We start from the raw sequence: 13,802 nt of genomic DNA on the forward strand, positions 1-13,802 counted from the left end.
CAGAGTTTGGTCCACCATAGCTAGCTAGCTCTTTCTACCTCATGTTTACATATTGCTTATTTGTTGACCTTTCTTTTGCCTTACAAATATTTTTCAAAAAATACATACTAAAATGTAGGAAAATTATAAAAGGCAGATAAACAAAAGAAAAAAAAAGACAAGATCCTGAAGATCACTCATCATCCCCACTGGGTGACAACCATGGAGCATTCTGGTCTATCACCCCATTGGCTTCCATTCCTGGGATATTGATGGGTCATCTGGGAATAGAGAGGGAGACAGGACTGCCTGAAATCTTCCTTGTCCTCAGCACACAAACATGTCATCCATCATCTGACCCAAAGTGGACTCAACTTTACATGCCACTTCCCAACCAGCTTGTAGCGCTGGTAATGACACAACCTCAACAGATGGAAATCTGAACCAGCACCTTAGCAACTGCTTAGCATTCACCCTATAGCTGCACCGCACCTCGTTTAACAGTTCCCACACGGTGTGACACTGGGAACGACAGAAACACCGTGACAGATCGCCCCTCCCTGACCTGCCTCAGTATCTCCTTACGAGTTCCCAGGACTGGAACGAATCTGTCGAACGGTAAACACCTGATTAAAAAGTTTCTGATACAAACTGCCACGTATGTACAGAAAGGTTGGGTGAATTTCCAGTTCCACCCAGAGACCAAGGACATTCATTTGCTACTCTCTATAACATAGAGTCTTATCACATTTTCAAATCTCTACCAATTTCATCAATTTAAAAAATTTTATCGTCTTATAATGGTAAAGCTGTTCAAGTTCGCTTGTATTTATGCATGAACAATATAAAATATAAAAGAATATTAAAGTTTTACTAATCATGACATTTTTTAAGGGATGGGTAAGAAGGACTACTACTTTAGATTTCCCTGTTTAATTACTGTTAAACTTCAAATGACTAGAATTTAAATACATTTGAGGGTACAGATAAAATGAGATTTCTTTTGAGTGTTTGGTGATGGTACTGGAAGGTTCATGTTACACTACTCTACTTTTAAATAAGTTTGAAATTATGCCAAAATGCAAGTTTTCTTAGTAAAAACATGGTTCCCAACAAGGACCTATGCATGGTATTAGAAATGTTAACACATTTACCCTCCAGAGACTGTCTCTAAATGTCACCTTTTTAGGAGACCTACAACCCATGTTGCAAAACCTAATCGATCACCACTACCCTAGTGCCCTCAGAATCCCTGTGAATGTGCATTTTCATAACTGGGGGGGGGGGAGGGGGCTAACCCTTTTTTACACATTAATTGGCTATTTGTATTTTTTAAATGGCTGTCATATCATATCCTTCATCCATTACTCCCCCAGGACTCTTTCTCCTTTAAATCAATTAGTGAAACTATAAAACTGGGGACATTGGCCTTTCTGGTGAAATTGGTTATATTTTCCCAGATTCATTTATAATTTAGTTTCAGTGGTTTTTGATACGAGTTTTAAATGCATCAGAAGTAAAAATCTACTGATCTTTTCTTATTATTTGCTTAAAGATCCTATCTTTTCTGTCTGTGGATTCCAAGAAATAAGCATTGTTAAAAAGTCTCCCCTCCTGCGGTCGTCAGGTCTAAGTCAGAGTCTCCCAAGGACCCAAACAGCCGTGGAAGCTCTTTATCAGAGGTCTGAGCACTGAAACAACGAGTGTCTGGGGAGCCATTCTGAGCAATGGGGAACGCTCACAGACTGTGGCGTGATGAGCGATCCAAGCTCCAAGTGTTCCAGGAGCTCTGGGTTTGTCCCATGCACCACTGTGGAGGTGGAAGCAGCCATGAATGCAACGCCACATGAGGTGGATGAAAAGTTGCGGAACTATAAGGGCTGTCCCAAAAGAAGAGTCTCCAAGACCTGGTGCCCAATTCACTGTAAGAAAGATTTCTGCTGATGGCATTAAAGACGACACTGAAGAACATCACCTAATAGATTATTTTGAACAGTATGGGAAACTGAAATGACTGAAATCATGCCTGACTGAGGCAGTGGCAAGAAGAGAGGCTTTGATTTTGTAACCTTTGATGACCATGACTCTGGAGACAAGACTGTGAAAGGCATGACTGTGCGGGAAGGAACGCCCTATCAGAGCAAGAGATGGCTGGGGCTTCCTCCAGCCCAACAGGCTGACGTGGTTCTAGAAGTGCTGGTGGTGGTGGTTTAGGTGGGAATGACGGCTTCGGTCATGGAGGAAACTTCAGTGGTCAGAATGGCTTTGGTGGCAGCCGCAGCAGTAATGAACACAGTGGCCATGGGATGGCTACAATGGATTTGGTAACGATGGAAGCATTTCTGGAGGTGGTGGAAGCTACAATGATTCTGACAATTACAACAATCAATCTTCGAACCTTGGACCCATGAAAGGAGGAAAACTTTGGAGGCAGAAGCTTCTAAGGTGGTGGAAACCAATCCTTTGCCCAACTATGAAACCGAGGTGGCTATGGCGGTTCCAGCAGCAGCAGTAACTATGGCGGTGGCAAGAGGTTTTAATTACTGGCAGGAAACTAAGCTTAGGAGGAGAGGCAAGCCAGAGAACAGGGAAGCTACAGGTTACAACAGATTCGTGTTGTACAGTGGTGACAGGGCCTAGCTGCTACAAAGAAGACACGTTTTAGCCAATACTCATGTATGGGCAAATAACTCGAGGACTGTATTTGTGACATCATGTAACAGTTTATTTTAGTTTCAGTCCTGTAGAAAGTGTAGAGGCATTCCAGCAAAGGGCATTAACGTACTCCTTTTTTGCACTCATGCTGTTGATCACTAAATGTTAATAGTCTAAATCATAACACTGAATAAATGTGTCTTTTTAAAAATGTGTTGTGTAAAGTTAGTCTACTCTGAAGTCATCTTAGTAAATCACCCCAACAGTGTGAAGTTAGAATCCCTTTGGGGGATGCCAGTTCCATTTGAAATTTATTTACAACCTGCTTGGGTGCAGAAGCCATTGTCTTCAGAAACCTTGGTGTAGTTGAATTGACGGTTATTGTGTTATAACGTGAAGTTCACCATTAAAAGGGTCACCCAAGCAGTCATGAAGTTTATTTGGTTATTAATGATTACTGGCATATCCTATGCAATAGATCTAAAATAAATTATGATGCCAGATAAAATTATAGATGGGAATGAAGCTTGTGTATCATCCATTATCATATGTAATCAATAAACAATTTAATATACTCTTGGGAGGGAACAGTCCCCGTTCTAAGAATATTTATATAGGTTTTCTTCCAGCACTTTTTCTACATTTAAGTCTTAATTTAGCTGAAATGTAATTTGATATAAAGAATCTAACTTTTTTCCAAATAATCATCTCATTTTTCCCACACAATTCTTCCATTTCCCACCACCATCAAATATGACTGCATCATATACTAAACATGAACTTTATCTTGGTTTTATTTCTATCCCTCCTGTTCTACTCTGCCAGTCATTACTGACCTAAGACCACTCTCTTGTTATTAAACTCTGGAATGTGTTTTAAATTTTATAAGAGCAAGTTACCATTTTCTTCTCCCTGACCTTTCTGGTATTGATCAACATTATTTTATTTTCTTATCTTACACATGGGTTAGCACATCTAGGATAACTTTAAATGATACCAGTGATGATAAACATGCTTATCTCAATTTCTGATTTCAATAGGTAGGCCTGACTTGTTTCACCATTAAGAATGATGAATGCTAACACTTAGCAGCAGGGATACAGGTTGAATGATTACATGTATCACCATGGTTTTTAATAATAAAATCCACATGGACCCATAATGGATTTTATTAATAAATTTTCCAATATATAATCATCTTTGAGTTCCTGAAATGACACAAAATGTATTGTTCTTTAATTGTATTATCTGTACCAGAATTTTCCCAAATGTTCCAAAGAACATTCCTTCTAGATGTTTACATATGGCATTGTAAAAAAAAAAAAAAAGTACATTAACTGTGTGCAGAGCTGGATACGAAGGCCCTTTATTCAAGAGTCTTGTGCATACTTGCATTTTAAAAGATCACAAGGAGCCTTAAGTAAAGAAAAATGCTGAGCTTTAGCACAGTACTACCTGAACACATGTAAACTCAGTTCCGGGTTTTACACAACCCCAGGAAGAAAGAAGTTGGTCAGACCCTCCCTTTTGCAGTAACTCTGTCGGCATTTGGCATTAAGATAAAATTGACCGCGAAATTACCCTTCTTTCTCAAAGCTCCAGAACAGTTTCAATGGTGCATGTGTTCTCTTGTCTTTGAGGATGTGATACACTCATTGCCTAATCACTGGAGCTTCTTTTAGGAATAAAAGTCCTTCGACACACTCCTGACTTTTCTCGTGATGATGACTGTGCTCGCGTCCCGTGCTCCTCCCCTCACTTATTCGCAACCTGCTTACCGAACACCTCTCTGTGACAGATGGTGAGCCAGGGTGCTGGGGGTGCCATGGTGACCAGCACAGAGCTGAGTCCCTGCCTTTATAGAAGTGACACCTCGAGTACAAAAGATGAGCTCTTGGAAACTCAAAAACATGAGAGGAAAAATGAAAAGCTCGACAGGAAAATTCACAGATAAAACTGAGGGAAATTCCTATGAATAGAGAAAAAAAAGATGACCAGGAGAGGAAAGCAGAGAACGAGTTCAGGAGAGAACGAGTTCAGGAGGTCCAACATTCTAGCAGTTCCAGAAAGAGACAAGCATGAATGGAGGGGAGAAAGGCGTTTTAGAAATAATTTGAGATCATTTCCCACCTCTGAACACCTGCGATTCCAGCATGAAAACACCCTGAACGCCCAACCGGGGATATAAACAAACCACCAAGGGGCAGGGGATGAGGTTTCAGACACTGAAACAATGAAAAGACCTCACAGCTTCTGGAACTCTAGCATGTGTTCTACTGGAGTTTCAAAAGGACGAGACAGCGACCAAGCACCTTCCAGGACTGAGAATGGACAGGAGGGAGCAAAGACAACCTGGAGACCAGTTTGGAAGCAATGGTCAAGGGTGAGGCTGGTCAAGGGTGGTGGCCACGAAGACGCGGAGGACAAACCCAGGACTGCTTATGAAGGTGGGACAGAATGGTGGGGCTGTCCATGGGGAACCAGGGAAAGCAAAGAGTCAAGGATGACTGCTGGGTTTCTAGCTTAGAAACTGACGTGTTTGTGCCACTGAGTAAAAGGAGGACGACGGGAAAGGGAACTGGCTTGGCGGACAAGGAGGGAATCAAACGTTTGGCAGTTTCTTCCTTTAAAGTTTGAGATGTTTTGTGTAACAGCAAATGGAGAGGGCAAGTCAGGGGCAGGATCTGTAAGTCACCAACATAACAGCTGTTTGCTGATTCCATGGATGGGACGATTTAGGGGCTGAGCACGTGGCAAGGAGGAGGCTCAAGACCAAGTTCTAATGAGCTCAACAGAGCTTATGGTCAGAGGAGTTAATTTTAGTTATTTATGCTTTTCTGGAAAACCACTCATTATTATTATTCATTTTAATTTGGGGGGAGGGAGCATAGATTTAACTCATCCTCCCTGGACCTACAGTTTTATTCCTCTATTTGTGCAAGCAGTCCCTTCTTATCTAATTGGCCTTGCCAGAAGTCTGTCTACCTGTTATTTTCCAAAGGACCAGCTTTGGGATTTGTTACTTCTATTTGTTTCATATTACTTGTATCTTTATTAATTCTTCCCACCTGCCTACATTGGGTTCATTTTTATTGTTTGTCTAGTTTCTGGAGCTAGCTTTCATGTACTTCATTTGCCTTTAAGGTAACAAATTTCCTCAAGGACAACTCTGACTACTCTGTAAAGTGTGATCAGTGCTGTTACTATCGTTTTTTAAATTATTAGCAATTGTGAAGACATTCCAATTTCATCTCTATGACTACAAGTTATTTATAACAGTGAGGGTTTTTTTGTTTTATTTATTTATTTATTTATTTATTTATTTTATAGCTTCTAAGTGATCTGGGGATTTTGTTCACCCTTTTGTTGGTTTCTAAGTTAACTGAATGATGGTAAATACAAGTTCTCCTTTTCAGAGCTTAATGCATTTCACTAAATGAACATTCCTACAAGCCTTCTACGCACCCATCCTGGTGTGGAGACTATTGAACAACCTTTAGTGAAATGAGTAAATTAAGAATAATCCTGGATATTTTCACATATATTAATTTGTAATAATATATGGGTTCCAATTATATGCAAGAATTCACTTTACTTGTACATCATGTTCTAACACAAAGAAGCAGATTTAGTGTTATAGCTTAAGTTCTACTTAGGCTATTTGGGTTTTGAAAACCATCCCTGCCACTTACTAGCTGTGTGATCCTGGACAACTAAATACATCACTGTGCCTCCCCTTCGTTAGCTGTTAAAAGAGGATAACACTGATACCTACACCTTCAGTTATAATAATACCATGAGTGTTACATAAAGCACTGATGCGGAGGCTCAGCAAGGGCTGCCTGTTATTGAATACTACAGAATACTTCACAAGGCAAAACAAAAACAACTGGAAATGCTCTTGTGCTATTAATTTGCTTTAGAAATTTTACTGGTTCTCTATTATATGATCGGCTCTTACATATGCTCTGTAGACACACAATGTGTCTTCTATTTGTGTGTTGTATTTGTGGTTTTCAGAATTCCATGCTGCTAATAATCTTTTATAATATCATCATCAAAGTCTTGGATGTCTTCACTGTCAGCACTTAAAGAGGTATACAGCCTTTTTAATTGGCTTAAAGTTCTGTGCAAGGACCAGCACTGACTAGTAGGACACTGGCCTCCCCACAGCTGTGTAGAACTCGGCTTGGCCTGGAGAGCCATGTCTCCTTCAATGCCAATGAATCCTCCTGCGGCCTCTCCCTCCTGCCATTCTGGAAGTATTTTTGAGTCTCACCGAAAGCAGGGGTCCCCCACCCCTGGGCCATAGACCGGTACCGGAACCAGGCCACACAGCAGGTGAGCAGTGAGAGAAGAAGCAAAGTTTCATCTGTATTTGCAGCTACTCCCCAGCACTAGCATCACTGCCTCGGCTCCACTTCAGATCATCAGGCATTAGATTCTGATGGGAGCACCGGTCCCTGGTGCCAAAAAGTTTGGGAACTGCTGACCTAAAGGATTCAGCTTCTCAGTATTTCAATTTATAGCTTAACGCAGGAGACTTGTCATGACCTCAAAAGTTAAGAACTACTGACCCCACCATCTTACACCCTCTCGAAGTTTGAAATCTTGCAGCCCTTCCCCTGCCCATCACTGATAAACGTGCCCTTGGCATACCTTGAATGCAAGTCACTTCTCAACCTCTGGGTCTAAAAAACCCTTAAGTAATTCCCTGGCACGAAGCAAATAAAGTTTAAACTATCAGACTATTCTTACTTAAAAAAAAAAACCCAAACCCAAAACTATCTCCTAAAGTCTGTATAAATGTTCAAACATTCCAAGAGGCTATCCCTCGGTGGTGGAAGAGGGGAGGTTTTTACTGTCCACCAACTGGGTGGTCTCGGGATACTTACAGCATGGCAATGCCCCAGTGCTTCCCTGCTCTCTCTCCCGCTGCCTGGAAACCAGAGAGGCCAATAAGGGCCACCGTGGGCGTTATGGTCAGAGGCCCGATGTATTTCAGCAGAGCACCAGGCAGGCCTAGGAGGCCGATGACCACTTCTATCAGTGAAGACATGATGATAGCCCCCTGGATCTGGAACAAGAGAGAGCACAGACATGAGAGTAAGCTGCTTACACATCACACACTCCAGGTATAACCACAACCAATAATTCTGCAAGGTACTGAGTTATTCTAAAACAGGCAGGACACAGCTGGAAAAGTCCCAGGAACTCCAAAAGAAACCAACAGGTATGACTGAGGCCTATCGAACCTAAGTATGCCCTGACTGAAGTAAGAATATTATAGAAATGGGCACTGGATGCAAAGCCAACTTGCCATTTCCATTGATAAAATGAGACAGACGTAATTCGTAATTCCTATTTAAGACACACAGCATTCAAAACCAGCCTAAAAGGAACACTGTAGTATAAAGCTTCTTGACTTTAAAAAGTGAGCCCCTGCAGGACATTTAAAAGATAGTGTTATTGACAAAAAATCTGAAAGAATATTTCTACTGTGCAGAATGGCTGTGCTAGTTCTCAACTAGTGGTGAATGGTCTTACAGGTTCTGAAATATCTGAGTAAACTGTCAGCCATTCTTCAAGTCTGAAGACTCCCAGACCCAAGTGTACTGTAGTAACCAATTATCTTTAATTCCTTCCACAAATACAGGCAAATACTGAGGCCAGAATGATAGTTTTTGCTACCTGCTGACAAGTCTCTGTTGCTCCATCCGAGGGAGCCATGCCCTTTGGCTGGTTACGCTGGTGTAAGTGGGCATGTCTGTGAGTGCACCAGAGGAAGGGAGGAGGGAAATGAAGGGTGAGAAACAATTCTGTCTGGCTGAGCAAAGCATTTCCAGGTGCTTTATTTTGTAAATTTAGTTTAGTTAAACTAACATAAATTTAGTTGAATAGAAGTAAACATGTCAGTAGTTGAAAAGAAAAAAAGGGCTTAGTGCAAGCAACTGCAGTTTCTTGGGCACAACCAACACTGAAGCTAAGAGGAAACGCAAAGAAGCCACAAGCAGACAATGCTCATCTTTTACCTCGCGTATCCGGGGATACCAGATGTGCTCTGTGTGTAACAGTTCTGTTGTTCCATTGGCAACTGAAACATCTTGAAAACAAAAACAAAGACAAAATTTTTCTTGGAGCGACACTGATGTTTCACAGGACACACTCATTTTACTCTTTTTAAGAAGAATTTCCTTCTTGTTTTAAGTATATTTGTACAAATACCCATCCCTAAAATTCGACAGTATGGCTTACCATACTGAAAGGTGGGTTCCCCAATGCTAATTTAACCAAATTTATTCATCCACTGAGAGCTCCCAGCATGTCAGAAGCTGACTGAACTGGTGATGCACGTTGCTAGTGGCAGCCTCACACAAAGACCAACCTTTGCAAGCAGCTAACTGCAATGTCCAATAGCAAGGTTGCCTAAGGTTGTGAAAACCTAGATAAAGCAGAGAGCCTTCTCCAGTTCCTAAATCAAATCAGTGGTCGCAAAGTAACTCCTAGGAGCAAGGAAGGAAATGAAGGTTGGAAAAACTCTGCTCCCAGAACTTAAAAATGGAACAGTATTTTAAGAGTACGACAGGTCTGGTTTTCTCAAACCCCCTATCTTATCTTTTCCTGACTTTATAGGGTTACTTAAGGATCTTTGCAGTCACTAAAGGGGGGAGGAAGGGGATGAAAGTCATTTGCAGAAAACCAAAGCAGCCAGATCCTTAAAAAAGCAGAGATGTTTCAGAGAAGGGAAGCTGATGCAACAAAGAGAATGATTACTGGTTTCATAAAATCCACTGAAAGAAAGAGGCAGAAAAATAGCACAAATATTTTTCTCTTCATTCCCATACTTATCAATTTCATTAGCATAGAGAAATGAGGTCCCTTCTGGTCCTTACTTGCTCTGGGATTAGGGATGAATGAGTGGATAGAGAGAGAGACAGAAACACGATCCACAGATTGGAGTGTTCTAAGCTGTTGGTTTGTATGTTCTGTGCCTAATTCCAGAAAGGATTTAACACTGCTGAGGGCAACATGTCCAGGCCTCCCTTTTATCACCTGCATTAAAGGACCCCAATGACATATGTGGAAATAACTGCAATTACCTGTGGTGTTACATTTCCATTTATCTAAAGACAGGATGGCTCGAGCAGGGGCCAGAAATGCAAAAGCACTGGCCTGAAACAGGGGTAACCTAAAAGAAACGAGACCAAAACCATGATCACGGCATCAGGAACTACCGAGGTAGTTCACTATTTGACAGCTTAACAGTCTTTTCCTTAGACAAACAGCCCATGAGTAAATGCAGGCACACCTGGAAGAACCCCAGTCCGCAAAGGTCTCTTCTCCATGCAGCCAGGGCCGCTGGCTTCTCCGTCCTCCCCTCCTCTGCTCTTCCCGCAGGGTGGGCCACAGGGGAGCCCTACGGTCAGCACCAGCACCCAACACCGGCCCCTGCCATTGCCGCCTCTCCCCTTGGGGGCAGGGGATGTTGGGCATTTGGCCATCTCTTTCCTGCTGAGCTGTGCACTCCTCATTAAACATCAGCGTATGTCTTCTATTTCACCACCCTCCACCTCATCCTCCCTTTCAAATTTGTATCGGTTATTACAGAAAACATTTTTATCTTCCTCTATTGTTCCATTTTATAAGTCAAAAAACTGCCCTAAATCGTAGAAGATAAGCATTAAGATCACGTCAGTGATCTAGATCTATTAAGGAAAAGGAAAGCTGTAAGTTACAAATCAACAGTAGATATAATATTCCGCTGAATCATAAAGACTCGAAAAGTGTTCTAAACCTTACTTTTAAAGGACCTAGGAGGTTTAGACTCTCCTTAAGATCTCCTGTCCACAATCCTTAAAGTAAACGTGGAAACACTAAGACGCCATCAATTATGTTATAGATATATCGTATTAACTTGACCACTTGAACTACTGAAATTCAAAAGATTTTGCAATTTTTTATTGGATATGTAAAGCATTTCAGCTACAGTTGTATTAAGATGACTTTATAGGCTGAGAACTTGATCGTAACTTTTAGCATTATTTTCAGGGTAAAATACAAAACTAGCCTCTGTTTGCAGAGCTAGGAACTCCCAGACATCCAGATCCTTCTTAAATACCCTCAAGCAGCCTTGTTATCGGTGTCCTGGCCAGCGGGATGGCAACCCAGCTTGCTTCCCCTGAGCCGACAGCTTGTCCTGCCCTGACTGAAATAGGAACTGTTCTGAGAAACGGAATGGCGTTGGCTGAAGGGCAAGCAGCTGCTTTACGAGCCCAGAGTCAGCACACACCATTCTGAGCCAGATGAGAACCAAGATTCTCTTGTCCTCCTGACCATTTTTTATCATGCAATGACATCAACTGAGAATAAGCAGGCTGATGGCTTTAAGACACAGGGGCAGGCTGCACAGTACCGACCAGAGGCACCGCTGGCAGCCGCTCAGATGGGCATGCCCTCCACCAACCATCCATTTATAATTACCTGTTGGAGGGACCCAAGGTATAGTACCATCAAAAGTGCAGGCGAAGGTCACCTGAAGTGGGAATGTATATCAAAAGGGAAAACAGTTTCATTTACACAAGCTCCTTAAGCACGATTTTTCAGAAATGGACAGAAAAGGTAAATTTCTAGTTAGGAATGGATGCAATCTCAAATGGTCCAAACAGCATCTGTTTTACTGTTGTTTCAGATCTCAGGCAGTGCATCCTAGGGCAATGTCATACGGATTTCACTTAGAGAGCTCGTCCTTGGGGACAATGCAATCGATACTGCATTGGTGATACCCGTGATGTGGGAGAGTGAAGACTGGCTCTGGGCGCCACTCCTGGTGGCATCGACTATTCTCAACCTTGGTGTGACTCTGACCACTTGCACCTTTTGGGGCAAGCAGTTTATGGCTTCACCATGGTCAAGGGCCTTGAGAGATCTGATAAACAGAAGCTCACTTTCAAGCAACCAGGACCTTAGTTCCTCTTAAAGTGGGTGATAACAGGAAATCTTCACATGTGCTGCCCTAAACAAGGTCTCCGGAGACGTGGAGGCTGCGCTGGCCAGCTTACACATTCATCATTCGGACACGCACACTGCCGACCACCAGCAGTAGTGGCTGAAGGACAAGTGGCTGCTTTACAGCAAACAGCAGTCAGTTCCCCAGAAGTTAAATGTGGTCTCCTTTACCGGCAGCATAAATCAATGGCTTGACTGAAGCAGTCTTAGAGAAAGTTACCACAAAAACAAATGACTCCATTAAATAAGAGCTTCTTAAATCACAAGCCACAAAGCCAATTTTCCAAGAGAAAGACGGAGCATGATACAGCACTTGATATTCTCATCTGATAAAGTAGCTTTTTCAGGCACTTCGCAGCATGAAGCTGGTCAATCTTAGGGCTCTTTCCTCTACATCTCATTCACAAGAGCACCAATAACCTCATCTCCCCGGGCCCTCCAAACAGACAAAACTACCTGCTCTTTTATTCTGTACTGACAATCGGAAAGGAAACAAATATTGTGCCCTTCTTTACACCAGGGGTTGGTGAACTGGCCCATAAGCCAAATCTGGTGAACCTGTTTTTGTGAATCAAGTTTTACTGGGACACAGCCACCTCATTTATTTACAAGGTATCTACAGCTCCTTTTATGCTGCTATGGGACAGTCAAGCAGTCACAACAGACCATAGAGCCTAAAATATTTACTGCTTGTCTCTTTACAGAGAAAGTGTGCCAACATTGTGTACAAGGAAAGTATATCTTAAATATGTGAAGAGATGGTGAATTTTTGCAGATGAAAGTTTTTAAAATTAACAGCCATCACCAGATGTAAGAAAAATTCTGAGGCTTTGTCGTGATATACTCCCATGTCAGGTTCTAGCCTCAGGACAGCAAAAGAACCTAACCATCCCCACACAAGTTCTTAATTTGTTCAACCCTGCTGGAGGTGCCTCATTTCCTCCTCAGTACCCAAGTGACCCCAATCCCTTCCCTGGCCTCACCTCTTACTGGCCCCTTCGCACACCAGCACTCTAAGCAAAACAATCCGGGTTCTAGCTTCTGGGCCTTTGTCTATCCCTTTTGTCATCAACTCAGTTCTAATATTCAATTTTCACTTATCATTCAAGGCACAGTGCAAATACCACCTCCTCCAGGAAATATTCCAGGGTCTAATTCTTAGGATTTGTAATGTGTTCCACTACTACTTAGGAGTATGTGACCATAATTTCTACAAGCCACCCCCCAAGTCACCAGAAGCTGCTTCAAGATTCCTTGGGGTCACTAATTAAAAATGGAGATTTCTGCATTTACCCAATACTGGTTAATCAAAGTTGCAGGTAGGGTCCTTGAATCTGGATTTTTGAACAATGACTTCTGAGTGAAGCTGAGGCACCAGGCACCACAAAGACTGACAATCCCGTGGCCAGATGAAGGGATTTGTCATTCTGATCACTTGAGAAACATCTGCTTGACAGAGGTACAATTACAGGCAGGTACGATGATGGAAGAACTACCCCTGGCCCCTTGAAGGGTTTCTGTCATGTGAAGGAGACATCATAGCCACACGTAAAGTGCAGGGATGTAGAAGGTGCAAGGTGCTGTGGAGTCTGTAGGAGAATCACTTAAGCATAAGGATGAGAAGCACATCATCACACACGCAAGGGATTATGAGTAGTCCAGGCAAAGAGAAGAGTATGTGCAACACAAGAGTCACAGACCCCAGGAGTCCTAGAGAACTGCAGAGACTTTACTGTGGGTGGGAGCACAGGGACTAATGTAGTAATGGTCAGAGGGGACCAAATGGCAGACACCCTGCATTCTTCCTGCAGGCAAGGAGGGAACTACTGAAGGATCCTGAAGGCCTTCTGACAGGCAGGCGGTGGCCCAGCTCAGTTTACAGTCTTTGTTTGGCTGACCCCACTAATCCCGTGGTGTTGGCTCAAATAGCCTGCCATCCCAGGGCAGGTCTCCACAAGCACCTCGGCCTCTATCCCCTCCCTCCAGAGCATGGAGGCGTTCTGTGTGCCGACCTGTCCAGCTCCCCGTTGGCTGGAATAGCCCTGACAGCAGAAACTGGGACTGTTTCCCCCATCACTGTCTCCCCAGCACCAACTTATGCTTAATAAATAATAAGTAAATTGAAGGCGTTATTTACAAATAATATTATTTGAAATTTTATC

General features: G+C 42.6%; 1 protein-coding gene across 8 annotated transcripts in view; it reads right to left on the minus strand.

Annotated features, from left to right (window-relative positions):
* SLC23A2 (solute carrier family 23 member 2) overlaps positions 1–13,802 on the minus strand; it is a 112,230-nt gene that overhangs the window by 23,091 nt on the left and 75,337 nt on the right. For all 8 annotated transcript variants that reach the window (XM_016134384.2, XM_016134088.2, XM_016134531.2 and 5 more), the window contains 3 exons: positions 9,735–9,823; positions 8,667–8,737; positions 7,530–7,711 (listed from right to left, as the gene is read on the minus strand). In XM_016134384.2, coding sequence (XP_015989870.1) covers positions 7,530–7,711; positions 8,667–8,737; positions 9,735–9,823 — 342 coding nt within the window. The remainder of the gene's footprint in view (positions 1–7,529; positions 7,712–8,666; positions 8,738–9,734; positions 9,824–13,802) is intronic.

Source organism: Rousettus aegyptiacus, unplaced genomic scaffold (assembly GCF_014176215.1).
Source record: "Rousettus aegyptiacus isolate mRouAeg1 unplaced genomic scaffold, mRouAeg1.p scaffold_m13_p_12, whole genome shotgun sequence".
In the NCBI taxonomy this organism is placed as follows: Eukaryota; Metazoa; Chordata; class Mammalia; order Chiroptera; family Pteropodidae; genus Rousettus; species Rousettus aegyptiacus.